The 27,568-nt window shown below is 31.9% G+C and overlaps 1 protein-coding gene across 3 annotated transcripts in view; it reads right to left on the bottom strand.

Annotated features, from left to right (window-relative positions):
* Positions 1–27,568, bottom strand: part of GRID2 (glutamate ionotropic receptor delta type subunit 2) — a 1,244,525-nt gene that overhangs the window by 578,195 nt on the left and 638,762 nt on the right. For 2 of the 3 annotated variants that reach the window (XM_039845721.1, XM_039845720.1), the window contains 2 exons: positions 18,312–18,596; positions 583–788 (listed from right to left, as the gene is read on the bottom strand). In XM_039845721.1, coding sequence (XP_039701655.1) covers positions 583–788; positions 18,312–18,596 — 491 coding nt within the window. The remainder of the gene's footprint in view (positions 1–582; positions 789–18,311; positions 18,597–27,568) is intronic. The other variant, XM_039845722.1, reaches the window with a different exon arrangement.

The following is a 27,568-nucleotide window of genomic DNA, read 5'->3' as shown; positions in this document are numbered from 1 at the left end:
CAGAGCTTCTAGCCACATGAACAGATATAATTAAAAATTTGAGGATAAAGTATCATAAAATGTGTAGTGATCATCACTTTGCAAAGTTTCACACAGTTTTATTTAATTATTTGTCTTGATACAGAGTTTACAGAGCAGAAGTAAATTTGCTATATATTTTTGTAAAAGTAATCATGTTCAGGCAACAATAGGCTGATTCAAGTAAATCTATATTCAGAAGTAAAATTTTAACTTGCAAAACAAACTTAAGGATTAGTTAGAGAACCGTGTACTTTCAAATTAATATTTGAACTTGTTAGATTCATTCAGGTCAACAGCACTTTTAAAGCCCCATAGATTTCTTAAAATCATTCTGGCTATGTGCCTAAATATATATAAATACAAACATTCTCAGCGATTAACTGGACAGTACGGGGTAAACGTGATGAGCCAGGAATTCACTGTGCTATCTTCATTAGTGCTCATGAGAGTTTTATAGTTAATTCTCTCACACTGCTCTTAATTTTTAACTCCTCTGTGGGGTCTAGTCCAATGCATTTAATTTTTACACCTTACCTTCACCCTCTGACAATTGTTACTTACCTCAGTAATGAAGGATTTGGCTGTGGCAGGATTCATAACAAGGATGGCTCGCCTAAGAGTGTCTCGATAGCGATTCAATTCCTCTATTCTCATGGTATCAAAAAGAGTGGTGATCATTTTATTGATGTTGTTTTCTACCTTCTGAAGTGCAACATCCATCCCCTGCTGAGATACTTTGTCCAAAAATTCCTGTATTCCACGGATATCTAAGAACATCAAAAGCCCATCAAAGTGTGAGTTAGAGTATAGAAGAGAGATAAAAGCTATTTCACTTACATCAGAATAGTTTATTGTTCGACATTGTAGGCTCTCTAAAACCACTAAGTGAGTAGCTGGTGGAACTCTCAAATATGTTTACAGTTAACACAATTTAATATGTTTACATGAAAAATGTAGGAATTATTATTTTTAAATTGAATTTCTTTCCCTCTTAAGAGCTCTCTAAATTATCTCACCTATGGAAAAATGTTAGGATCCTCACTTCCTTAAAGTAAACGTTAAATAAGAAAATTATATTTTTTATGTTCCTCAGCATTAAAGAAGTGATACAAACCTCAAGTAAAACATGAATATCATTAATGGCAGTTAAATAAGAATCAAGATTATTAACGTTTATTAAATAAAGCAACAATGTCATTAAACTTGACATTTACAATCTAAACAGAAGGAGGGTTTTGAGATGTTATCTTCAAAGGGTCTCAGGTCCCTTACACCACAACTAAAATAGCTACAATTTTGTCTATTTTACAAGTACCTCCTTTTTAGCTCAAATCTGGCAAACTTGGTAGGGGATAGTTTTCTTATTAGGAGTATAGGGGATATATTTCGTATGTAAAACAGATTTTAACAAAATATTCCCTCACCCATTCCAAAATAAGCAAGTTCTGAAAGATTATCAAATAAAATTTGTGGCCATTTCACATTTAAATAAGGAGAGTAAAATCCAATCTAAGTAAAGTGTTTACAAATTTGCATATTGATGTATATTTAAGTAAAAATAAGTGTCTGAAATGTTACAAATATTTTTTCCTGGTACCATATTGGCTGTTTATAAAAGAAGGGATTTGAATATAAATAAATATAATTGGAAGATGTGCCCAGCAAAATATAATCGTAACATAGCAAATTTGCTTTTACTATATAGTCCACATTTTTTCTATATGTCCATGACATAAAATGTTTAAACGAGGTGAAAAAAAAAAACTAGTGAAGGATAAGAATGTGGATTGTTTATCGTGAATGGACTATATCTCAAGATTACTAATTGTGTGTGAATGTATGCATGTAAAATTTGCCTCTCAAGGGCAATAATTAATTCATGTGTTTTTCAGTACATTAACAAAAGTAATATATAAGCCTATAAATGAGAAAACAAATAGCCACAAATTTTGAAACTAACATAAAACTTTATATTTGCAAAATTACAAATTAATAAACAAAACTGATTTATTTTAAAATCAACTACTATATTTTCAGTCATCTGATGACTCTCAAACTCTTCAGAATAGGTAACTGTACAAATTCTACTTCATATGCCTTATTCCTAATCATATTATAAACCTGAGATGTCAGCATTATAGCAGCTTAAAAAAATAAAGTCTCTTCTAGAGTAGAACGAGAGATAAAAGAGCTGGAATAATAAAGGTATTATGTACTCATTAAATATTCAAGTTAGAAAATACCTAAAGGTTAGATATGATGCAATTTAGCAGATATAGATGGTCATGTGATAGGACTATGTATATACACAAGCAGGTATTCTCAAACTTTTGTGTGAATCAGAACCACTTAGAAATCTTACTAACAATCCAGAAGCCTGGGTCTCACCCCAGAACCAACATGCCTTTAAAATATGTGTCCAGCAAATCTTTGATTTTGAATAAGTTGTTGTTTCTTTTATTTGAATGACTTAAATGTGAATCCGTATGTAAAACAAACAAAACCAAAAATACATTAAAATAAATAAGGATGTTCAGAAAACACAGAGTGACCAGAACATAAAGCTCCAGATCATTTATGATCTAGAAAATGTTCTGTTCACAGAAATAATACCAGTATAATTTCATATCTTAACTTTGAGAATAAAAAATGCTCCAAAAATATCTATTGAATACTGGACACATGCTGTGTATGAGGAACACAACAGTGAATATCCTTTTCCACAATGAGACAGAAAATAAGTAAACAAGTTATTATTATTACTAATAGTAGTACATAATTACTTGTTAAGTGTAAATTTTCCCCACCAATAGGGCAGAATTGCCTAAAATTTACTGATGGCTAGCTACCAAAAATAGCAAGCATAATGTTTTAGACTCTTGGAATGCAAAACTTAAATAATAGCTTTGCTTGTTTGAGAATAACACTAAACACCCATGATATGTGACAACTGGTAGGTTTGATGTGAGAATAATCTGAATTAAAACATCTATTGGCTGCTCTGTGGAAGAGTGATTCAAAAAAATTGGGCCTTTGGTTTTAATTCATAAACATAATCAGCCATTGCAATTATTTAGCTACATTATCTGTATGCCTATTAGTTAGCAGGAAATGAAAATAAAGATTACAGAAAAAAAAAAGAAGACATGGTGCCTGACCTCAAGGAGTTTCCAGGCCTGTGGTTGTGACTAAGTGCTATTTACTAATAGCAAAAAGTTAAATAGTTTTAGTTCAGTAGTTCCCAGTGATTATCAATTCTACTGACCGGATAATTATATAACAGCAAGTGGTAGAAGGCTAATTAACTAAGCTATTAAACATAAAATCAGAGGAAAAAACAAAAAGATGCTTTTCCCAGACACTATAAAGGAAGCGTGGTAGCCAAAATAATGACTTCTAAAGATGCCCAAGGCCTTATCCTTGAAATCTGTGAATATGCTAGGTTACCTGGCAAAGAGAAATCAAGGCTCCGGATCGCATTAAGGCTCCTGATTATTCGATTTTAAGATGGGGAGAGATCTCATATTATTTGAGTGGGTCTAGTGTAATCACAGGGTCCTTAAAATTAGTAGTGGAGAGCTGAAGAAAGATCTGACTACTAAAGAATGCATGTGGGTGAAACCCAGTTAGTGGGGAGAAAGGCAACTTCGGAGAAAGGCAACGTTGCTGGTTTTGAAGATGAGGCTGTACACCTGAAACTTATATAATGTTATTAACTAATGTTCTCCTAATGAATTTAATTAAAAACAAATAAATGCCGGAATGTAATGAAAATGATAAATAAATTGAGGAACATTTTAAATAAACTGTTAAGAAACAGAGACATCTAAATATTTTTCCCAATAACTTTCAATTGTTTTCAGTTATGATTTAGTCTAACTCTAGTTGTCCTTCAGGCTCTAGAAAAACCTACTAAGCTGTAGAATACTGGGTTCCCAGGGAAGCAGACTTTGAGATACAGATAGGAGAACAGAAAGTTTACTAGGACTGCCCTCAGGAATAACATTTACCTCAAAAAGAGAGAGCAAGACTCAGCAGAGGCAGAGCTGCAATGCAGTCTCAACAGAGGCCTGCACAGACTTCTGAAGCTAGAAGCTTTCAGAGTTATCCTAAGTTGGGGCTGGCGGAAGGAAGGCCTTTATAATCTTGCCTGGACTTTGGTTTGTTGGCTTTCTTAAGCTGAGGACAATTCCTGGGGAGGGCAGTCAGCTGCCAGAACTCTCAGCAGCTGAGGAAACAACTGCTTCAGTTTTGAAGGGGAATTTGGGTGGTACAATCCAGAATGTATTTGGGAATTGTCCTTGCATTTATGGAGTTGAAAGTTATTGTTTTGGTTTTCAGGGTAATTTGACATGAACATTCACTAGTCAACACTGCACCTCTCTTTTTTGAAGCAACTTTTTATCTAAGGGAAAACACTGTACTTGATGTCAGAAAACCAGGTTTGGATCCTTACTTTGCTACTCATAAATCCCTGTGAACTTGGAATTAATTTCATAGTTGATGTCTGTTACTTTTACCTTTTTAGTATTTCTTCTTCTTTCTTCAAATAACAAGACCTCATTTATCATTTAAGAAACAAACCTGGACCCATCCTTTTTGTCTCACATAATATTGTCTTCCACATGCTATATTACTGGATGGTCATGTGTCCCAGGATGATCAATTTGAGCTCTCTATGTTCTTGGTCTAAGTAATTAGTTCAGGGATAGTCAGAGAACTAAAACAAGGATTAAAATTTGATATATGGATAAGAAAAAAGAAATGATATCTCTTTTGTATCATAAGATGTAATTCTGTAGTTTGGGGATTACAAGAGCCAGAGCATTTAGAGAGAAACTGAGAATGAAGCCCATATATGAAGGAAAACAGAGGCAAACTGGCTCTTCCTTAGACTTCCCAACTACATGAATCAATACAAAAAATTTTGTGTATGTGATTATTTAGTTTGAAATGAGCTATTATAACTTATAAGACGAAGGTTATTGACTAATACAGGTCTTTTGATAAATATCTGATAAGTTTGGTGATGAAAGTGAAGTCACAGTTCTTATCCTTGAGGTAAGTCCAGTTTAGTGGAGGGGATGACAACTTGGTAATTATGTTTTAATGCGATTAATGCCAATAAAAATGTAATAAAGAAATGAAAGCATAGGATAAGTAGCAACTAACATCACCTTATCAAACCAAAAGGAAAAGCATTTAACCTAATTACTGGGCTGTTTTGATGAAAGAAAATATGTGAAATATTAAAGCAGTTTGTGCAGTGCAAATTTCTAAACAATATACATTTTCAAGACTTTATTAACCCAGTCAAAAGTCCAATTTTTTCTTCATTTTCTTCCATTGTCTTTTTCTATTGAAAATATAGAAAACACAAGAAAAATCTTGATAAGGACTAAAAGTTGATCTAGGTAACATCCTCACAACTTGACATTCTAGCAACTATGAATTTCTCTTACATGTGAATTAACTTATCTAGACCATTTCCCATGACATCTCTCCAATAGACAGTGGTTGATTGATGCTCAATGATTTACTTTATTAAATTGTACAAAATAATTACTTTATTATGGTCACTAATATAAGATTAAATTTATTTTCTATATGAAAAATGGTTTACATTAAACTAGATTAGGGTAGAAAAATCTCAGGTTATATTAGAACCTAATACATAAACACATTTCAAAACTGACCCCAAAACCAGAAAAATGCCATCCTATTGTTCATTGCAAACCAACGGTCAGCATCCAAATAGATCCCTTTTGGAATTCAGTCTTTGGTTCAATGTACCAAGTACTGTAAGAGGTACCTGGAAGAGAATGTTCAGTGAGACAAAAACAATCCCTGCTCTCCAAGAGCTTGTTATCTGCATCCCCTCCTGTTAACACAGACCCCACTGCAGACAGCAGAATCTTATAATCTTGTCCAAACTGTAGTTGCAGTTTAACTAAGTTTAATGGAATTCTCAGGAATATATCAAACAGTAATTCTTAGTCTGATGATTGTATTCAAATATCACTTTCAATATATTGAATTTGGTAGAAAAAGATATTTGTCAGTAAGATTTTGTTAAGTCTGTTTTTTGCCCCCTCTACTCATCTCTCTCTCTCTCTCATTTGAGTTGATTAGGCACATTTAATCATTTTGATCACAGTGCACTGAAGACCTCATTTGGAGCAGGAGACTTTAGTATTGGATTCAACTAATTTTGGTGTTTCTGCAGTTAGGACCGAATGCTGAGCTTTAAAATTAATATTTAGAATCTTGTGATTTTTTTTTAAGATAAAAAAGAATATGTTATACTGCCAGGTACATGAAATACATCATTTAGCTGAATGAATTTTCCCAACATATAAATAGCAAAACATAATAAATGTCATTTCCTGAGAAAATAAACCCTTTAAACATTGAACGATTTAATAATTTTTGTTTAGAAGAACCCTTACTTTAAAAGGAATTTGAGTCTTTATTATTTCTTTGACATTTGTAGTTTATTTAGAAATAAAAATAATAAAGTACTACATTAGATTTTGAGGTAATACAGCAACATGGTCCATCACTGACATTTTCTATTTGATAAGAACTTGTGATTTTAACATTAGATCATAGCATTTCATTATGATAGTCATTAATGCTGTACATTAATGCTGATCAATATTTTTAAGGACATTTTACTGATGAACAAATTCAAAGTAGTAGAATATATCATTTTACCTGCTTGATATAATATGTACTAATGCAAAGGAAATAGTTCAGTAACATGTTTAATTATATGTTTATTGATGTAGATTGAAATAAATGAGAGAACTGAAAGTTGGAAAGTGGCCAAATGTATAATAAACAGCTTTAAGACTACCTAGAAAAACAGTTAATAATATTATAGTCATCAGACATTTGAAAACACCCTCATGGTAATTATAAACATTTGCAATCAATTAAGAGAAATATGTCCATTTTATTATGGGCCTTGATTAAACCTAAATCAAGACTGCATAGGATATACGTTGTGATTCCTAAGAATGCATTATGAGAATGGTCATCCAATGTTCATTTTGAAGGGGACTACGGAATGGAAATTTAATTGGAGGAAAGGATGACATACTGAGCTACTTAAGGGTAGGGCTTATGTACTTCAAGTCACTCAACTATGTATTGCCCCTTAATTTGAGATCATTAAATCAGTTTTCAGAATGCAGGGGATCCCATAAATAACCCATTTAGTATTCCTTAAAGTTGAATTTCTTTTTTTTTGTGTGTGTGTGTGTGTGCATATGAGTGTCATAAAGTATACATTCCTATATACACATATAGAAAAATACATATGTTTGATTTAGCAATTTTCATGCTAGGATATTTTATTTAATCAACATCTATTATGGACTTTTAGGTATCTAATTTTCAGAAATACTTAGTTGAACAAATTATAGTAGAGATTTACATATGACCAAAAATCTTGTAAAACAGACTATCCTGAAACTATAAGAAAAATGTCAGAAAGGCTAAGAATATAAAATAAATTTAAGCTGACCCAAACAAAATCAAACGAATTCAAACTAACCTCAAAAAATGTATGTTTTAAAAACAATTTTAAATTGTTTTTAAATTTTAAATTTTAAATTGCTGAATTATAAAGACAAATATTTATAATTTTAAATATTTAATATTAAATATGTAATATAATTCAATTTAGTATCAAATTAAATTTTAAAATAAATTAATTTAATCAGAGTAATCTAATATTTAAATAATTTTTTCCTCTAAGTAAGGTTTCCTTTCAACTGGAAAGGGAAGCACAGGTGTCCACATATGCCTAACCTTCACTCAGAGGGCCATCGAGTAATTTAGATTGGTGATTGAGAGCATGCCATGCACTTGACCAAATTATTTGGTTCAGGGATTAGCACAGGGCCTGAAGAGAGCCTGAAATTTGATATATGTCTTTATAGCCATATATATGATATTTGATATAAGGACAGAAGGATAAAGGTTTTTCTGTAGTATAATAATCTGTAAGGATATGCTTTGAGTCACCAGTGTCCTCTGTCTTGCCTAAGAATGAAGCCAATACTGAACTGAAGTAGAGATGTGAATATATATGAGGATATCTCACTATATTCAATAAGTTCTTGTCTCCATGTTATTACCAAAACAAGCTGCTTAGATCCCTGCTATCATATTGTCCCTCCAGTCTCCCTAGCTGGATCCATCCAATATATCCATCCCCATATTATGCTGTGGGAGCAATATTATTTCAGGAAAAGGAAATTAAAGAACCCAGGTAGCTAGCTCTTTTGATGAAGAACACTTCAATCTCACTGCTTATATCACTTTAGTAAATCAGTTCTATTTAGACCTCATAGCCCTGAGATTCAAGTTTTCTCTCATCAATACTCTTAGAATAAAATTCTCCCACTAAAGCAAGCTATATGTTTTTATTATATATATTTTTAGCACCTACATATATGTTTTTATTCCATTTTAAGGACCATCTATTCCTTTAATTTTCTGGTTTGTTTGTATTGTCAGTTCATTGATCTGAAATCTAGCCATTCACTGGCACATTCAACTAATTCCTTGCTGATATTGCTTCTCTGATAGTGAGCCTGCCAACTGCTTTTAATAAGCTTTCCTTGATATCATTCCCACCTACTTGTCCAAACTTCCTCTCAGAGATTTGGTTGAAAGCTAAGCAAATTGAGATTGATGCAAAATTAGAAGGGTAGGGCAATGTAATGAGTGATACAATTAATATTTAACAAAATTTTTGAAACTGTGAGAAAACACAACAAGGTACAAGTGTTTTTATTTGCTAAAAAATGATAATGGTCTCACCTCTATCTAAGGCAATAAGATATAGCATGTGGCATATTGTGTAAACAATAAATGTGTCAGATCATATGCAGAGTTATTGGAAAACTAGGATAGGGATAAAGGCATTTATAAAGGTAGAATATCTGAGAGCACATTGTATTAAAAATGTGAAATTGCTCTTGGTACTTAGGTAGTAGAAGACTAAGGAGGGTTCTGGGGTACAATCATTTATTTATTGATAAATGATTATAAGCAAAAAGATCACTTATTTTATATTATTCCCCAAAATGGATCATTTGTTCGATATAAGTGTTTTAAGTTTCATATAAAAAAACTTTTTAAGAACTAGAAATATCCAAGGTCCATTGTGGAAAAGCTCCTTCAAAGTATTATGAGTTCTCTGTCCCTGAAAGTATTCTGGCACAGGAAACGATGCTACCAATCAAAGACGCTGAAGAAGTGACCTACTGAAATTTGTTTCAAATGCCTCATGAAGGAACAAAGCTGGCTGTATCAAAATCACCTGAGAGGTATTAAAATACATATATGTCATCCACTGTGCAAAAATTTTGATTCTAGGGGCCTGGGATGAGATCCAGGTATTATGATGATTAAAAAACTCTTCTAGTCATTCTGATCTGCTTCCAAATTTGGGTTCTAGGTGTCTACTATATTTGTTTCTAACCTTTGGCAATGACTTTTAATCTCTAAGTGATTGTGACTCAATTATGCTATTTAGTTTAAAATTTGTATAGGCTAATTGATCTCCCCTTTTTCTTTTTACTTTTTTTGTCTTCAACTGTCTGATGGGTTGTTTTGTCTTCTAATTTTTTTATTGAGTGTAATTTACACATAATAAAATAAACAAGCCTTACATGTGTAGTTCTAAGAGTATTTATTGTATTCCACTATAACTACTACTCAAAACAAGATATTAAATATTTCTATTATCACAAAAGATTACCTGTGCCCTTCCTTTTTCAGACAATCCACTTTCTATCCAGATATGAAACCACTTTCTGACATATATTGCCAATATTAGTTTTGCATGTTGCTGGACTTCATATAAATAGAATCTCATCTCTCTTTATTTCACACCTCTTTCACTCAAAATAATGTTACTGCATATTTCAGTGATTCATTTCTTATTGATAAATAGTATTTCATGTATGGATATGCCACATTTTAACTATTTTCAAAATGATGAGTATTTAGATTGTTTCTGGTTTGGGACATAATGAATAATGCTGAAATTTCTGTTGCTCTACATTCTCATTTTTCTTGGAAAATATTTGGGAGTGAAATGGATAAGTCATATGGTAGGTGTATCATTTTGTAACAGACCGCCAAACATATACAACTAAAGTGGTTGTATATGTTTACATCCAACCAACAAAGTATGAGAGTTCCAATTGTGCTATCTTATTGTTTACATATAGTAATGACTTTCAGCTAATCTAGTAGGAACAGATTGGTAGCTCATTTTACTTTGCATTTATCTGGGGACTAAAAATGCCAAGCACTTCTTGTGTCTACTGGCCATTTATGTATCTTCTTATATGAACTGTCTACATAAACCTTTTGCCCATTTTTAATTGTGTGTTTTTGTTGGTCTTATATTGTTGTTTTGTTTGTCTGTTTTTAAATCTCTGAGTTCTTTATATATCCTATGTATTTTTATAAATTTTTCAGATATATATGCTGGAATTTATTCTGTTTGTAGTTTGCCTATTAATTTTCTTAATGGTGTTTGTTAATGGGCAGAAATTTTTCATTTTGATGAAATCCAAATTACCATTTGCTTTTTTTTATAAATTAAATTTATTAGGGTGACATTGATTAATAAAATTATATAGGTTTCAAGTGTACAATTCAATAACACATCAACTGTATATTGCATTGTGTGTTCACTATCCAAAGTTAAGTTTTCTTCCTTCACCATATATTTGACTCCCTTTATCCTTATCTACCTCGCTCCATTTCCCGTAGGTAACCAATAAACTGTTGACTGTGTCTATGAGTTTTTGTTTGCCTTGTTTGTTGCTTTCAGTTTTATATTCCACATGTGAGTGAAATCACATGGTTCTTGATTTCCGTCTGACTTATTTCATTTAGCATGATAATCTCAAGATCTATGTTATTGCAAATGGCAGTATTTCATCTTTTCTTATGGCTGATTAGTATTCCATTGTATATAAGTACAACATCTTCTTTATCCAATCATCTATTGAAGAACACTTTGATTGTTTCCATGTCTTGGCCACTGTGAATAATGCCGCAATAAACATTGGGGCGCATATATGTTTATGGATAAATGTATTCAAATTTTGGAAGTAGATACCTTGAGTTATATGGTAGGTCAATTATTCGTTTTTTTGAGAAACCTCCATACTGTTCTCCATAGTGAACATACCAATTTACATTCCTACCAGAGGTGTATGAGGAAAATTCCTTTTTACCCACAACCTCTCCAACATTTGCTGTTACTTGTACTGTTGATGAGAGCCATTCTAACAGGTGTGAGGTGGTATCTCATTGTGGTTTTGATTTGCATTTCCTTAATAGCTAGTGAAGTTGAGCCTCTTTTCATATGTTTGTTGGCCATTTGTATGTCTTCTTGGGAGAAGTATCTGTTTAGGTCCTCTGCACATTTTTTAATTGGATTGTTTGATTTTTATTGTTGAGTTAGATAAATTCTTTATATATTTTGGATATTAGCTCCTTATTGGAGGTGTTGTTTGCAAACATCTTCCTCCATTTTGGTTGCCTCTTTGTTTTGTTGATGGTTCCTTTCGTTGTGTAGTTTTTTAGTTTGATATAGCCCCATTCAGTTTGATTTTGCTTTTATTTCTCTTGTCTTTGAGGTCCAATTCATAAATCCTCTCTAAATCCAAGGTCCATGAGTTTAGTATTTATGTTTTCTCCTATGCAATTAATTTTTCCAGGTCTTATATTTAGATCTTTGATCTATTTTGAGTTAACTTGGGTATATGGTGACAGACAGCGGTCTAGTTCATTCTTTTGTAGGTGGCTTTCCAATTTTCCCAGAATCACTTATTGAAGAGGCTTTCTTTTCTCCATTGTATATTTTTGGCTCCTCTGTCAAAAATTAATTGTCCATACAGACGGAGGTGTATTTCTGGGCTGTCAATTCTGTTCCATTGGTCTGTGTGCTTGTTTTTCTGTCAATACTGTGGTGTTTTGATTATTCTCTCTTGTAGTATAATTTGAAGTCAGGCAGTGTGATACCTTCAGCATTCTTCTTTTTTCTCAGCATTTCTTTGTCTATTCGAGGTCTTTTGTGATTCCATACAAATCTGATAATTTTTTGTTCTATTTTTTTAAAAAATGCCATTGGGATTTTGATGGAGAGTGCATTAAATCTGTATATTGCTTTGGGTAATATGGCCATTTTAACTATGTTGATTCTTCCAATCCATGAACACAAAATATCTTTCATTTCTTTATGTCTTACTTTTATAATGCTTTGTAATTTTCAGTGGATAGCTTCTTCACAAGTTTTGTTAAGTTTTTTCCTAGGTATTTTATTCTTTTTGTTGCAATTGCAAAAGGAATTGTTTTTTCATTTCTCTTTTTGAAATTTCATTGTTAGTGTTTGGGAATGCCATGGATTCTGGTACATTGATTTTGTATCCTGCAACTTTACTGTATTTGTTTATTATTTCTAATAACACATTAAAAAGATTATACATCACGATCAAGTGAAGTTCATTCCAGAGGCACAAGGGTAGTTCAATATATGAAAATCAATCAGTGTGATATACCACATAAACAAAATAAGGATAATTATATGATCATATCAATAGATACAGAAAAAGCTTTTTACAAAATACAGCATCCATTCATGATTAAAACACTTAATAAAATGGGTATAGAAAAAAAGTACCTCAACATAATAAAAGCCATATACAACAAACCCTCAGCTAATACCATACTTAATGGTGAAACACTAAATTCTTTGCCTCTAAGATCAGGAACAAAACAAGGTTGCCAGTCTCATCATTTTTATTCAATATAGTATTGGAAGTCCTAGCTACAGCAATCAGTCAAGAAAAAGAAATAAAAGGCATCCAAATTAGGAATAAAGAAGTTAAACTGTCACTTTTTACAGATGACATAATTCTCTATATAGAAAACTCTGAAGACTCCACAAAAACAAACAAACAACAACTACAAAAAACCTGTTTGCTTTTTTGATTAGTGCTTTTTGAATTGAGAACTCTTAGCACTACCAGCTGGCAAGGAGATCATATCGGAGGCCCTATTGATGTGTGTCTCACTCAAGTGTCCCAGCAATTATAACTAACCCTCCCCTCCTCTCTTCATCTGCCTGACCAAGAACATCATATACACTTCCAGAACTATTGCTCTTATGTGGAGGTTACCTTCCTCCCAAAGACACATGAGTTGTATGCTAGGATTTGCTATAAGAGACCTTCAGACATTTAACTAAATACCAGCAGCAGGTAATGTAGTGCTCTGTTGGGATTTATCTAAAGTGAGGCTAACCGTATTTACTTGGGGAAGCCACATGGAGCATTATCTGACTTGTTAGTTATGTGCATCCTGTAGGTAGTTTTCCCTGTGATGTGAATCATCTAATTAGTAATTTTTCTCTGAATTTAACCAAAGTGATCAATGGCACTACTTTAGCCAAATCATTCAGGTCAGCCTCAACTCACTAGCCAAAGCTGATAAAGACTTTCTCTTTATGAGGTATAATTTTGGAAATTATAAAATAAACCCTATTGTACCTGGAGTAATGCCCCAGACCATGTAGGAAGGTTTATGTAGAAATTTAAAGAGAAAGCACCGTGATTTGTTAAAGTAGACTCTTGACGATTCGTAGGATTTGTTCAGCTGGCTGAATCTAGGACCCTGTTGAGCATGTGGCTGAGATCAATTCTGCTCATTAACGTCTTTATAATATCCTTAAATAAACACAAAGGAGACAAATTGAATAGATTTGATCCCAGTCTTTGTCAGTCAGATTAACCAGAGTGGTCTGAGGACTAGCATATTCATGAGGAAGTTTTCTAGAAGCCAACAATATGGTAGAAACAAAGAATGACTATTTTAGGGCGATGATCCTCTATAGGTCTCTTGAGTTACTGCACATTTTGTAAGCAGAAGCTCTCCTTAGAGAAGAGGAGATACTTATTTAGGATAAAGATAGTATCTAATTCCAGGACACATGTCTAGTAAAGCTGCTAGACATGTGTCCTGGAATTACATACTATCTTTATAAAAGATACAGGTTGCCTAAACCAGGGTTCCTTAGCTGTCATGCAAGCCCACTACATATACAGCATTCACTTAGTGGCTCCATATAGCCTGTGGGACTTGAGGCCAAGAGGAACCAATATTAATATGAAGCTCGAGTTGCTTGCTGTGCCATGAGTATTAAAATTCTCTCTCTTTCTAATCCAGGAATGTAGTCTTTTTCTGCCAGTATCCATGAATTGATGAAGGCTAATTAATTAGTCTGCAAGTAGGGTAAAATCTCAGACCCTTTACAGTTCTTGACAATATTATATCACAACTCCTATATATAAGAGATCCTGGAGAATGTAGTTTTTCAATTGAAAGTATTGCTCTCTCAAATAAGTTTGGCATTTTGCTAGCAAATTTTAAAGGAAGAATGGTTATTGCATAGGCAAGAGGCTATTTCTGCCGATGAGTCAGAGTACTTTGGCCCAATGATTGCACTTTTTCACGCTTCCAAGGATAACCAAAACTTCTGGATTGACAAACAGTAGTTTTCCTTGAATGATGTTGATAGGTTGAAGATCTGCAAGCTTGAAGTCATTGTCTCTTTAATAAAGATGATTCTATACATTCTACTTGTAAACTTAATTTTTGTTTTACAGTTTGTCAGAAATTAGTTTTATTCTTATTTCTATAGCATCGAAGTACTCGTGTTGATGATCACAGATGAGATGATCAGTGTTTGAATTCAGGCTTCTTGATGTACTTTTGAGTTAGTTACCTAACCTCTTATTATCTTGTTGTTTTTTTTTTATTTGTAAAAATCATCATCATCATCATCATCTACCTCAGAGGACTATTGCGAGGATTAAATAAGATGATACATGTAAAGCTCTTAGAACAGAGCTTAGACTTAATAAATGCTCCATAAGATTAGCCCTTTTGTATATTCTTGGGCGAGAGTTCACTGCAACCTCTTTATGCTCATTACACATGGTTAGGAGTATAGGCTCTGGTCAGATTTTACTTCTCAGCTTTGACACTTCTTAGCTATGTTTTATGAATGAGTTACCCATCAGTTGCTTCTGTTTCCAGTTGGAAAACTGTGATAATAATATCAGAGCTGTTTAAGAGATTAAAAGATATGATGTAAAATACTTGTTTTAGTTCCTGGCAAATAAAAAATGCTCGGATATATTATTTTTAATATTTTTATTGCTGCAAGACTTGTTCACACTTTCTCTTTATTAGTGCAGCCATCTGCCACACAGTGTGAAAGGTAGGATTCTGAGAGGCAACAATCAAGATCAAAGTCCATCCATACACCCTTCTTTGATCACTGCTGCTGAAATTAAACACTCTTTATTACAAACTACTAGCATTCAGTTTGCATCATACATGACACATGATTTTCTCTATTAAGAGAGTCATATAATTTTTTTATCTCTTTTGTTAATTGTAAGCTTCTTAATAGCCAAGACTACATTCCATAAAACTTTTTATCTCACATTTAGCATTGCACTAAGCAAGTGAGCAATGAACATTTCCCGAATGACACATTTTTAAAAGCTCAGCACTTCCTAAATCCTTTCAAGCCTTTTAAAAAATGTTTTGAATCAATCCATTCAAATAAAGTCTCCACATTATTTTTCTTTTTTTATCCATTTACTTAGAATCAAAGACTTGAATCTTCTTTGTTAGGGAATTTAAAGTAGACTTTTATACTGTGTCCTTAATTATAATTAACTGCTTTTGAAAAATAGTTTCTCTAATTAACTGGATATAGAAGCTTAATCTTTTTTTAAAAAAGTATATTTCTCTAAGCGAAACACATTTTCAGTAACATTTGGCACCAGTAGGCTACCTCATTCCATCCATAGATGATGCTTAATCCATTTCTTAATGAAAGCAATTCCTGATAACCAAGGATAAAAGTCAAGTATAATACTAACGTTTGAACTTATAATGATGACATTGATGAATAGATATGTAAATACATGTAGGCCTCTTCAAGGTACAAGGTATTTGGATAGCTTGATTTTTATTTTGGACTCTGGCCCAGTTTTTTACTAGCAAGATTTATTCTAAGTATCAAAGGAAAATTCTCTTTCACTAAACACGAGTATTACTGGAAATAATTTTAATGATACAAGCAAGGTAATTTTTCATGAATTATTAAATAATAAGTCAAAGCAAATTTATCATCAAAGTAAAGGAAAATGATTTTTATTATTCCTAAAACAAACCCTGCTTCTAACAGAGGAGCCAGTCATACACTGTGATTATAGCATCTTATTTACCCAAAAGAAAACAGAGGAAAAGAGAATGAGGAATTTTAAATGAATGTAAATGTTTTTATGTGACTATGAATTTATAAAACATTTTCAAAAATATTTGCCTCATCAATAATAAAAATGTCAAAACAATTTCCTAACTGTAATCAGTGTAGGACTTTGAAACAAGATAACAAAGAATTTTCTTTCCTCATGGACATCTACATTAAAGAAAAAAATTTTCATTTTAATGTTGTGAAAATGTGTTCTTCCAAAACACTTCTCCATTCTTTATTTTACAGGACTATTTTTATAGGACTCACTCAAAAATTGTTTTCTCCCTTCAGGAAAGATGTAGGATTTAAAAATTCATTATTTTAAGTTATGTTTCAGCAGAGGTCATAAGAATGCCATTTAAGGTTATAAAAACCATAGATAATCTGACTGGAAGAAAGTTGACAAATCTGTATTTAGCATGTTGATTCCATTGGTCGAGTTTACTATTCTATCAGTGAACTTCAGATTTGTGTTCAATCCCTACTTTTATTGATGAGCCAATAATTTTTAATATTCTCTTTCTTATTTCATTCATTTCAGTTTCTTGGTCTTTGTTCTGTGACCCCTAAATAATATGAATTAAGCAACAAAAATAAGGATTTCCGTCCTGGAAACAGAAGAGTGTGCTTCTACAGAGTGTCACAAAATTTTGGCTGAAATCTACCCATCAACTTTAATGTGACTCTGGCTGCCAAAGCCCCAGGCGACCTTTGAATATTTAGGGCTAAATGTAACTACCACTTGCTCTCTCTTGCTGAGAGTCCACAGGGGATTTTATTTGTTGCTTCCCAGATTTCTGCCAACCTGTTTGTGCTCAGTTCTATTGATGCCATTTTTTGGCCCACTCTTGTGTACTGTTTTCCAATATTGTTCACAAGGCTGGGTAGAGTATGACAAGAAAACCATTATTTTTTAAATGCTTATTTACTTATTTGCTAAGAAAAATAAATTACACTACCGAGGGTAAAATCTTGATTAAAAATAAATAAATAAAACTGTAAAAACTAGACCCATCCATTGCGAATGGAAATTTTTTCTGAGATTCCTTCTTAAGCCAAATCTCTGAGGAAACATGTTTCAAAATACATATTCTTTATCAAGTTCTGTTCTTTTCTCTCATTTGAATATATCCATCTCTACTCCTCCAGTGACAAAAATAAAAGAGAAACAATATTTCCACATCTCTGGGATTAGTCGGTTAGAAAATAAGTAGATAAATTCAGGAAAAAATATTTAAACAAAAACATAATTTTACTTACTTTTCTTAATGTAAATTTATTGAAACAGTGTTTTCTCAAATTATGGTAAACTTAGGGAAAACGCTTTGTGTTTTTCCTTAGAAAGTTAAATAAATGAAGTGTTTATACCACTCAGAATCTTTCTGAGATTTCATATTGTAGACAATATGCCATGCTAACTATAAAGTAATATAATTTCAGTGACCAAAAGAGTTAATTATTAAGTAAATATTAAAGTCTACACAAGGATGTAAGCAAGATATGTCAGATTTTTTTGGACCTATAAATAGAAATAAGCAATATTATCAGTGTTCTAGTAGCTGTTTAAAATGTTTTATTATTATATAGAGATATAAATGTTTTTGAAAAGGGAAAAAGACAGTATTGTCTTTATGACTTTCCATTATTTGAAAAATAATGGAATATTGGAGACAGATTAGAAATATAGATTAAGCATTTGGTATAGGTGCTTATTTTTAAATATAGATTAGAAATATAAATATAGATTAGAAATATAGATTAAGCATTTGGTGCTTATTTTTAAATTTAACTTCAAAGGGATTTAATGCAAAAGATTGAACTTTACCTTAAAATTTTTGTTGCTGCTTTCAAGATTTAATGAAGTTCCTTGCCATGCAAATATCATATTATAAAACTCACAGAAATCACAAATACTTACCGTATTCACTATCATAGAATATAATGAATTTCTGCCAGGCATACTCTGTGACCACTCTCAGGATAACATCATTTAAGTAGACAGGTGGGCGAACAGAGAGCGTGTAGTCATCATTCCTGTTGCTCCGGGTGAGTCCACAGCCACTTCTTGGGGTGCCAGCTGTTGCACGCTGAATGAAGAGGTGGGGGATATGCATGGCATCTGCCAAAGACTGGAGGGACCCTGCTGACGTGCAGCCAATGGAGCTGACCAGGGCTAAAATGCCTTGATTCATAAGTTCACAGGCTGGAAGAAAGCACAGTAATGTTCAAACATCAGTGAGTTTAATATATTTTCTCTTTTTTGAGGAACAGTGAATAAAGCTTATGGAGTTATTACACAACAATGAAAAAAATTTTTAAAGGAACATTCTACCTGAGGGGATCCTCATATTACAAAATGCTATTGGAACTCAGTTAAAAAATTCTGTCCATTTAACTATTTGACCTTGTACAAATTACTTAGCTTTTCCTGGTCTCGGTTTCATCATCTATAAAGAAAGTTAAATAGCATAAATCTTGCAGGATTATTGTGAGGACTGGAGATAATTCAGTGTCTTGTTGTTTGCCTGTCAGATGATAGGCATTCAATTAGTGATAGCTATACTTTTATAACTATCAATGTATAATTCAGAAAAAAGATAATCCCTTACTGAGTATACGACACAAGGTTTTCAAAAAGGAGGTAATATGTAAACTGGTGAAATGAGGGGGTGGGGAGAATGAATGGTTTGAGTAAGGCATTTCTGGCCACAGAAAACAGAGCAATCTGGTGTCTAACACTCTGATAACATTTTGTCTCTCTAACTAAACTAGAAAAATGAAAATATTTTTGTTCTTTTCCTTGACAAATCAGAAAACTCATGGTCAAATCAAACATTAAATACTATCTCATTCTGGTTTCCAGCTGAACAATTTCTAATTTCTACTATGTGATTTATGATCGCTGTTTTAATTTCATTTTAACTCTTCTATGCATGTATATTTGTTTACTTCAAAACATATTTAAAACTAGATCAAATATAAATTATAAGTAAATACAAAGACACAATATATATAGGAAAAAGAGTTAAGAAGGAATATCTCAGAAATTATCATTGAAATATGACAATCTTTCAAAGCAAGACAATAAAAAATAAAATAAAAAGCAAATTCAGAAGGAATAAGGCAAAATAAATCCATTTCAGAAAGTCAGTTATTATAATTGGCCCAGTCTTTTATTTAGATTATAGGGAATCCAGGTATAATATTCTCAGTATTTAGATTTTGTTATAGATTGTTTTACACAATTCTTGAAAATTCAAAGGGAAACTAAGATAAGTACCTACATGTAATTAATTGGCCAGTTAATGAAAACTGACAAAGTGTAAGTTTGGAGGTAGTATACTAATGACATGCATCTAAACAGCGAATAAATTTATTATGATTAATGTTAAGCCAACTAATACATACAAAATAAATTAATAATTATTAGGAATAGAATTTTCAAGGATGAGAGAAGTATATGGTTTCATATTAAAGCGAAAGAGCATCAGAGGTGACTACTTCTTAGACCATAACAGACTAAATTTGAAGTTTCACTAAAAATGATAGAACCTACTCATGTTCATGAGCTCAACACTTATAGAAAACAATATACATTTATAGTTATAGTTTTAATGAATTTATGTAAAAACAGTGGTCAAAAGTTTGTTTCATTATTGTAGCAAATCATATTATTACTGATTTATATAAGCAAATAGAAACTCACTTTTTAAAAAAAGGTTTTGATTAAAGCTTGGCTCATTTAGCATTTAAATTTAAAATAGGAAGAATGCCTTAAGGTTTACAACAGTTGAATTCTATCTTTAGATTACAATAATTAAAAATGATCAAATAAATTAACATTTTATGTAAATGTACCACAAAAGTTATAAAGTTATAAGCACAGAAGTCTTAGATGAAAAATTCAATTTTAGTATTATATTCTATCACATATAAAAATACACAAAAATCTATTTTAATCTGAGAATTAGAAAGATAATCTCTGAAGAATCATATATTAATCATCATTTAGCAGATAAATTTGCTGTAGTATATAATCTATGATTTCCTCTAATTCTGTTAATTCCTATTAATAAGAACACAAATTAAGTAAATACTAGAAAAAGTTATTATATAAGAAAATGTGTTTTTTTAGATTATCCACTCTTTGGCATTTTCCACTCTGCTACATATATTAGCAAGAATAACTAAAATTTTTCCTAAAATCGAAATAGGAATCATCAAAAATTGTAATCAGAAGAAAAGTGTAATAGATCTAAAAAGGCAATTTTGAGATCATGTAGTCAAAGGATACAAAATCACCTTTAACTGCTATGCCAACTGTCACTGGTTGGTATCCTAGGACAGTATTTTAAGAAAGATTCTGAGACTCAAGAGAAAGAGTGCCAAAATCATTATGTTAGGTTTCTCATGAGAAGAGACTGAGGGAGTAATAGCCTCCAAGTCATAAACATGTATCCCTCTTAAAGTTCCTAACCTCCTTTTGTTCACAGTTGTCAAGAAGGTATATACTTCCTCTTTAAAAAACAAATAATAGAACACTCAGGTCTTTAACTCATTGTTTAATATCCTTTTCACCATAGCAAGTAAATGATATTAGTAACCTTAAAGTTGTGCAAGGAAAAGACAGACCGAGCTCTCCACAGGGGAAAGCTCAACTAGAGATGGTCTATTGTCATGTTTGCTAAAAATAGGTAGTTTCACTAAAGAGAAAGGAAGATCTCACACATCTAAAATGGATTGGGACTGGCTGACCTGAAACATAATCCTAGTTAGGCAAATATAAGAATGGTTCTTCAAGGCAACCTAGCAAGGCTATCTATATTTGATTCCCATTTTTGCCTCCTTTTACCAATATAAAATGTTGGTCGAAGCAGGGAAAATACAAATTGATTTGCTCTGGACACCGGCCTTTCATAGGGCCCTATATAAAGTTTAGTTTAAAAAAGAGACTATATAACTCGTGACAGCAAAAGAGAGATTTCAGAAAATAAAGAGCAACAGCAAGAAAAGAAACAAAGTTTAGTGAAGCAGTCTACCTTTTTCTACAAGAATTCCATGACTTGACTGTTAGAAGACTACATTATTTATTTAGTTTTACACAATGCATACTTTAGTTCATTACATATAGTGTGAAACTGAATTTGAAAGATCACAGTGTGTTTTTATGGGTATCCACCATGTTTTTATTTTAAGAATCTAAGCTTAGGACTTCTCAATGGCATATTTCTTTCACACTATTATTTCAAGTCCTGTGATTTATTTATGCATGTGCAGACACACCTCCAAACATATAGAGAATATTGAACAGCTGCTGGTTTTATGACTTCAGCTGTTTGAGATTTTAACACTACCAAATATGCACTAATTGTTGAAAACACTTTTTTCTCCCTCCCTTTTTCCCTCCCTCCCTTCCTTCCTTTCTTCCGTCCTTCCTTTTTTTTCTTAAACTACAATTATCAACACTTTCACTCTTTTTGACATTTGGCACTTATGGAAATGAAGTTTCCTGCATAAATGTATAGGTTTAAGTTAAATGATGTTCATGTACACTATCTTTTTCATTTCTGAAACTAATCAGTTTGAGACTTCTTTTTCTTAAGTAAAATGAGATTAAAAAGAAAATCCATAAAGGGTCTTGAAATTAATTACCTGTTACTGAGCACTTAATGAGAACTCAGTGAAATATTTTGGATAGCACCATGCTTCTCGAATATACTAATTCCCTGTGTTATTTTTTTTCTGACATTTATATTGAACAATTTGTCCTGATATAACCTCTCTCAATAATTTTAAGTCACATCAGGACCTCTGCACATTTATCAACTTTCAACCATGTGCCAGCAACTCATTTTTAGAGATCAGAGAATGAATATGGCAAGGCTTGTCCTCGAGATCTCCTAATCTCCTCACCATCGCGTTTCCAAAATCTCCCTGCACCAGAATTCGAAGTGGAGATTTTAAAAAATACAAATGACTAAGTCTATTCCTAGAGGCTCTACTTTATTCATTCCATGGTAATGGTCATGTATTTGCATAATGATATGTAGTCTGAGTAGTTCCGATGTGTAAACCTATCTGGAAAACATTAGTCTGGCAGAAATTAACTGCGGTGCTTTTTGATGTACTTGTTGCCAAACATCAAATACTTGTTGATTTTCCTTTCTTTTTTCAATAATATTATTGACAATATGACCATAACTGGAGAGTAGAACTTCCTTATTTTTCTAAATCTCTTAGTTTGTGAGTAGGGGTGAGGGATAGGAAAAGAAGATACATAGAATTAATAAGTACCCCAAAAGGTGATCCTTATCTTCTTTTTATTTCCAATAATAAACTAAGAAGTCTTTATTCTTTCAAGTTTCTCCAACTCGGATGTTATAAATACCATATTTCCACAATTCTAAAACATGTAGTTTTTATATTTTCTCATATCTGAAATCGGGAAGTATTTTTAAATTGATCAATACACTTAATGTAATGGATTATTTTCTTGAAAAATTCATTAGTTGATATCAAAGTTTACGATAAGTGAGCTCTTATAAATGAGAAAATAAAATATGCTTCCATGGCTGATGGGAAAGATTTGTACTCTTTCTATAAAAGCTGGATTTAATTTCTTTTTTCCTATTTCATTAATGAATTGCAGGCATAGTATTTATAACTGTTTTTTTTTCCCTTCTTTCCACCAAAAAGCACCTGACTTTTGCTTCAATACTTCTAAGAATATAGTAACACAAAACATTTGTAGCCTATCCAGACATTTAGTAGTTTTTGCAAATAGGATTTTCAGCAACCAACTGAGAGGTAGGATAATAAAAGGTAGGATTCATTTGACACATTATCAATGTAGTTTGCCAAAAATATCATTCGGGACAAATTCTTCTAAATAAAGATGGTCTTTATATATAGATAGTGTTACAAAGTTCAATTTAATCTTAATTATCTACTTAGGAAGTGAGAACACTGAAAAATATTCATTTAACTAAAATTAAAAAGCGTTAAGACTAATTTCTTCTTCCAAAGACTGTGAATGGCTAAAATGGTTGATTACCGGACATCAAATGAACTCACTGAATAATTTTCAGTCGACTATTTCTCAGTCATCGAAAAGAGCCAGCATGAACCTTTCGTTCTAATTTGTGATCTAAGCCTGAGATAGACTAAACATTTAACCTATCACCTTTTATAAGTCATTTTATTTTTCCATTTACATTTCATAGCAACCCTGTGCAGAAAAGCTATTATCCTCACTTTCAAGTAAGAAAGCTGGCTTGGTGAATTTAAATGCATTTTTCCAAATTCATACCATTAGCAAACGGCAGAGTTGGGAATTAATGCTGGCACACTATTCAGTGCCTGGGCTATAGAGAACTATTAAATCACTGATTTTAAGCATAGAGGCCCATATAACAACTGGAAGTCACTTAAATCTCTTATCATAAGATTCATAAAATTTCACCCTCCTAGGTGTGAAAGAGAAAAGAATAATAATAATTTTGATACCATTTTTTTTTCTTTTGGGCTTGAGATTAGGACATGACTTTTGTATAGTTTCAGCTCCAAATATAAAGAATATATACAGAAAATTTTAACAAGCATGAAAAAAGCCCTTAAGATGATCTTAAAAGTACTGAGTATACTTTTAATCAAGCCCTACAGGTGGCTGTATCAACAATGATATGATAAAAATGATAAAAATAATGACTAAATGCTAGTGCATCTTTATATAGCAGTTTGGAATTTACAAAATGTTTTTGTATGTATTTTATCGGCATCGCTATATTGGATAAATTCCTATCTTCATTTATAGAACACTAAATTAAGGTTCATTTTTACATTTCAAATAAGTAGTGAAGACAAGGCTGGAACACAGATTTTATGATATTTGCAATCTTTGAATTATATATTATCATAGCCTCCTACTGATGGAAATTCAGATCAGTCTCTTTCCTTTTAATGCTAATAACAATTCTTATGTGCATACATATCTCTGTAATTTACATAGGTAACATGTATATGCTAAAACAGGTAAGTGCCAGATACTCAGGAATCAAGGTGGTCAAAAATAGGCAAGTATATAATGGGAGAGACAGAAGATACTCACATAAATGTATAATGATGTGCTGAGTAGGTGCTAGGCCAATAAGGGCCATTACTATATGACAGCCCTGAAGCATTTTTTCTAGACTGGGAGTTGGGGAAGACTTTTATGCATAAGTGAATCTTGGGTGGCAATCTGAAAGATAAGTAGAAACTAATTAAGAGAAGTTATCTTGATGAAAAAGGGTGAATTAAATATTTCCAACAGGAGAAATATAATTTGCAAAGATCTTGTGGCAGAAAGATCATGGAATACCTTAAAGACAGAAAAGCCAGCTGGACTACAGAGACCATGCTGGAGAGTGGAACAAAATGAAGATGGGAGGGATTCAAGAAATATGATCGTTAAGTAGGTTTGTTCTGTTCATCTTTTTGTTGTTAATTTGAAGAAGAGCTTCAGTATCAACTCTTTATTTGTTATTTATATGTTAAATACCTGCCTTTATTCTTCCTGTATTTTAAATTTATACATAATTTATATAGTTCTTTAGAAGTTCAAAAGTTATTATATAATCAAATATGTTCATCTTTACTTTCAGAAACATGTTTAGAAAGGCCTTCTTCTCACAATTTACAGACTTATAAAATGATCAGCTTATCTAAAACAACATCTGCCCCATCCTATAGCCGATAGCTGATATCGGCTGATGAAAAATTTAGCAATAGAAATTTAGGAAACTAGATGACTGCAAAATGTTATATTTCATTGATATAGGTAAAATCTGGTCTTTATTTGCATAATCTGAATCCACAAAAAGTTAGAATTAAACATAATTGTGACAAGAATGATAACCATATCACATTAAATGTTTGTCTTCAAAATTTTTTCCATCATTTTATAGAAATTCCTGTTACTAAAATTATTATTCTTTTGTAATATGGCATATCCTGGATTTAGAACTGATTCTTTCAAGATGAGTGACAGAATATTTAATATATTCCAACAAATTATATCTTGCAAAAAGAAAAATAAGATCTTGATAAAAAGATATGAGAAACTGTGTGTTTATGTTTGTGTAAGAGGAAAACAGAATGACAAAAAATAATAACAAAAAATAATACTTTACATTGCTCTCTGTTATTGTCATTTATCTAGAGTATCAAAGACAAAACTCATAAGTCATCTTCAATTATTTCCTCTCTCTTATTCCTCATACTCTTTCAAATCAACCTTGGTTAACCCATAATGTTAATTCTACCTCCTAAATATTTCACAAAACTATTATCTTCTTGAAATATTACCTGCCAGTCCCTTAGTTCAATCAATATCACCACTAACTCAATGACTAAAACTGTCTTCAAACTGGTACAATTCCACAGCCCTGAGTTTAACCTTTCTCTAATAATCTACATTGTAAATAAGGATATTTTTTTTTTAAGTATCATTATGTCATTTCTGTGTTCAAAAGCCATCAATAAAAGAGTGAGAAACTATTACACACTGGAGAAAATAAGGAGACGTTACAACTATATGCAATATGGGATCTTGGATAAGATCCTGGAACAGAAAAAAAGTTGTTAAAGAAATTGGTGAATGTTGAATAAGGTTTGTAGTTCAGTTAATAATAATGTGCCAGTGTTAATTGACTGTTCCTGATAATTGTACTATGGTTATGTAAATGTTAATATTAGGGGAATTGGAGTGAAGAATATAAGAAAAGTCTGTACTATATTTGCAATTATTCGATAAATCTAAAACTACTTCAAAATTAAAAAGTTAAAAAGAGATAAAACTGGCAATGACTCCCCACTTCTGAAAGAAAAAACCTAAACTCTTAGCATGGCACACAAAGCCCTTCATGAGCTAGCCCCAATTTATGTTTTCAAGTTTACCTCGAGCTCCAATTCCTTGCCATCATATTTTCTTGCCATTCCATATACTCTCCTACCACCATTATATTAATACTTTAGCATATTATTTTTTCAGCAGCCTAGGTGCTTTTACAAGTTTTGTTTTTGACAACTTAATAATACTAAGTCTTTGACTCATGAGCTTGATATATATCTTTATTTAATTCAGTCTTTTAACAATTTTCTAAGCAATATTTTGTAGCATTCAGTGAATAGGTCTTGTACTTCTTTTGTCATATCTATTACTAAGTATTTTATATATTTATATTCTATTGTAAATGGTACTTTTACTTTAATTTCCAATTTTTCATTGCTAGAGTATAGAAATACATCAGATCGTTGCATATTGATTTTATCATGAAATCTTATTCAACTCGCTTTTCTAGTTTCCTTTTTTGTAGATTTATAGAATTTCTTACATAGACAATCACATTATCTTCAAAAAAAATGCAGCTGTACTTCTTTCTTTCCCATCTGTGCCTTTTATTTTCTTTTCATGCCTTATGGCACTGGTAAGTACCAGTCCAATGTTGGCTATACAGCCATACTTCCCTTGTTCCTGATCTTAGGGGGAAAACATTCAGTCTTTGACAATTAAATGACATGATCCGTAAGATTTTTTTATTTGGACCAGGCTCTCTAAGAAGTTGAGGAAGTTCCCTTCTTCCTAGTTTCCTGAGAGTTCTTGTTTGTTGTTTTGTTTTTAAAACAGGGAAGGATTTTGGATTTTTGTCAAGAGCTCTTTCTGCATCTATTGAGATGATCGCATGTTTTTTTATTTTCTTAGTCTCATAATATGGATAATTACTTTGACTGATTTCTGAATCAAAGCGCCCTTACAAGGACGCTTTAATAAATGAGTTGGAATGTAGTCACATCTATCGTTTTCTGGAAGAATTTGTGCATAATTAATGTTATTTCTCCCTTAAATGTTTGGTAGAATTTACCACTAAAACTTTCTGGGAGGAGAGTTTCATTTGTTAGAAAGTTTTTAATTCTAAAATCATTTTTAAAAATAAATATTGAGATATGCACCTTATTTCTTTCCTATTGATTGAATTTTGGTAGTTTGTGTCTTTCCAGGAATTTGTCTTTTTCATCTAAGTTGTCAAATTTATTAGCATAAATGTGTTCATAACAATCCCTTGTAGTCACTATAATACCTGTAGAATTTGTAGTAATGTTGCCTCTCAAATTCCTAATGCCGGTAATTTGGATCAT

This window comes from Pteropus medius, unplaced genomic scaffold, assembly GCF_902729225.1.
Source record: "Pteropus medius unplaced genomic scaffold, Ma_sr-lr_union100, whole genome shotgun sequence".
NCBI lineage: Eukaryota > Metazoa > Chordata > Mammalia > Chiroptera > Pteropodidae > Pteropus > Pteropus medius.
The sequence above is the reverse complement of the archived record's forward strand: the minus strand, read 5'-3'. Positions and strand labels throughout refer to the sequence as shown.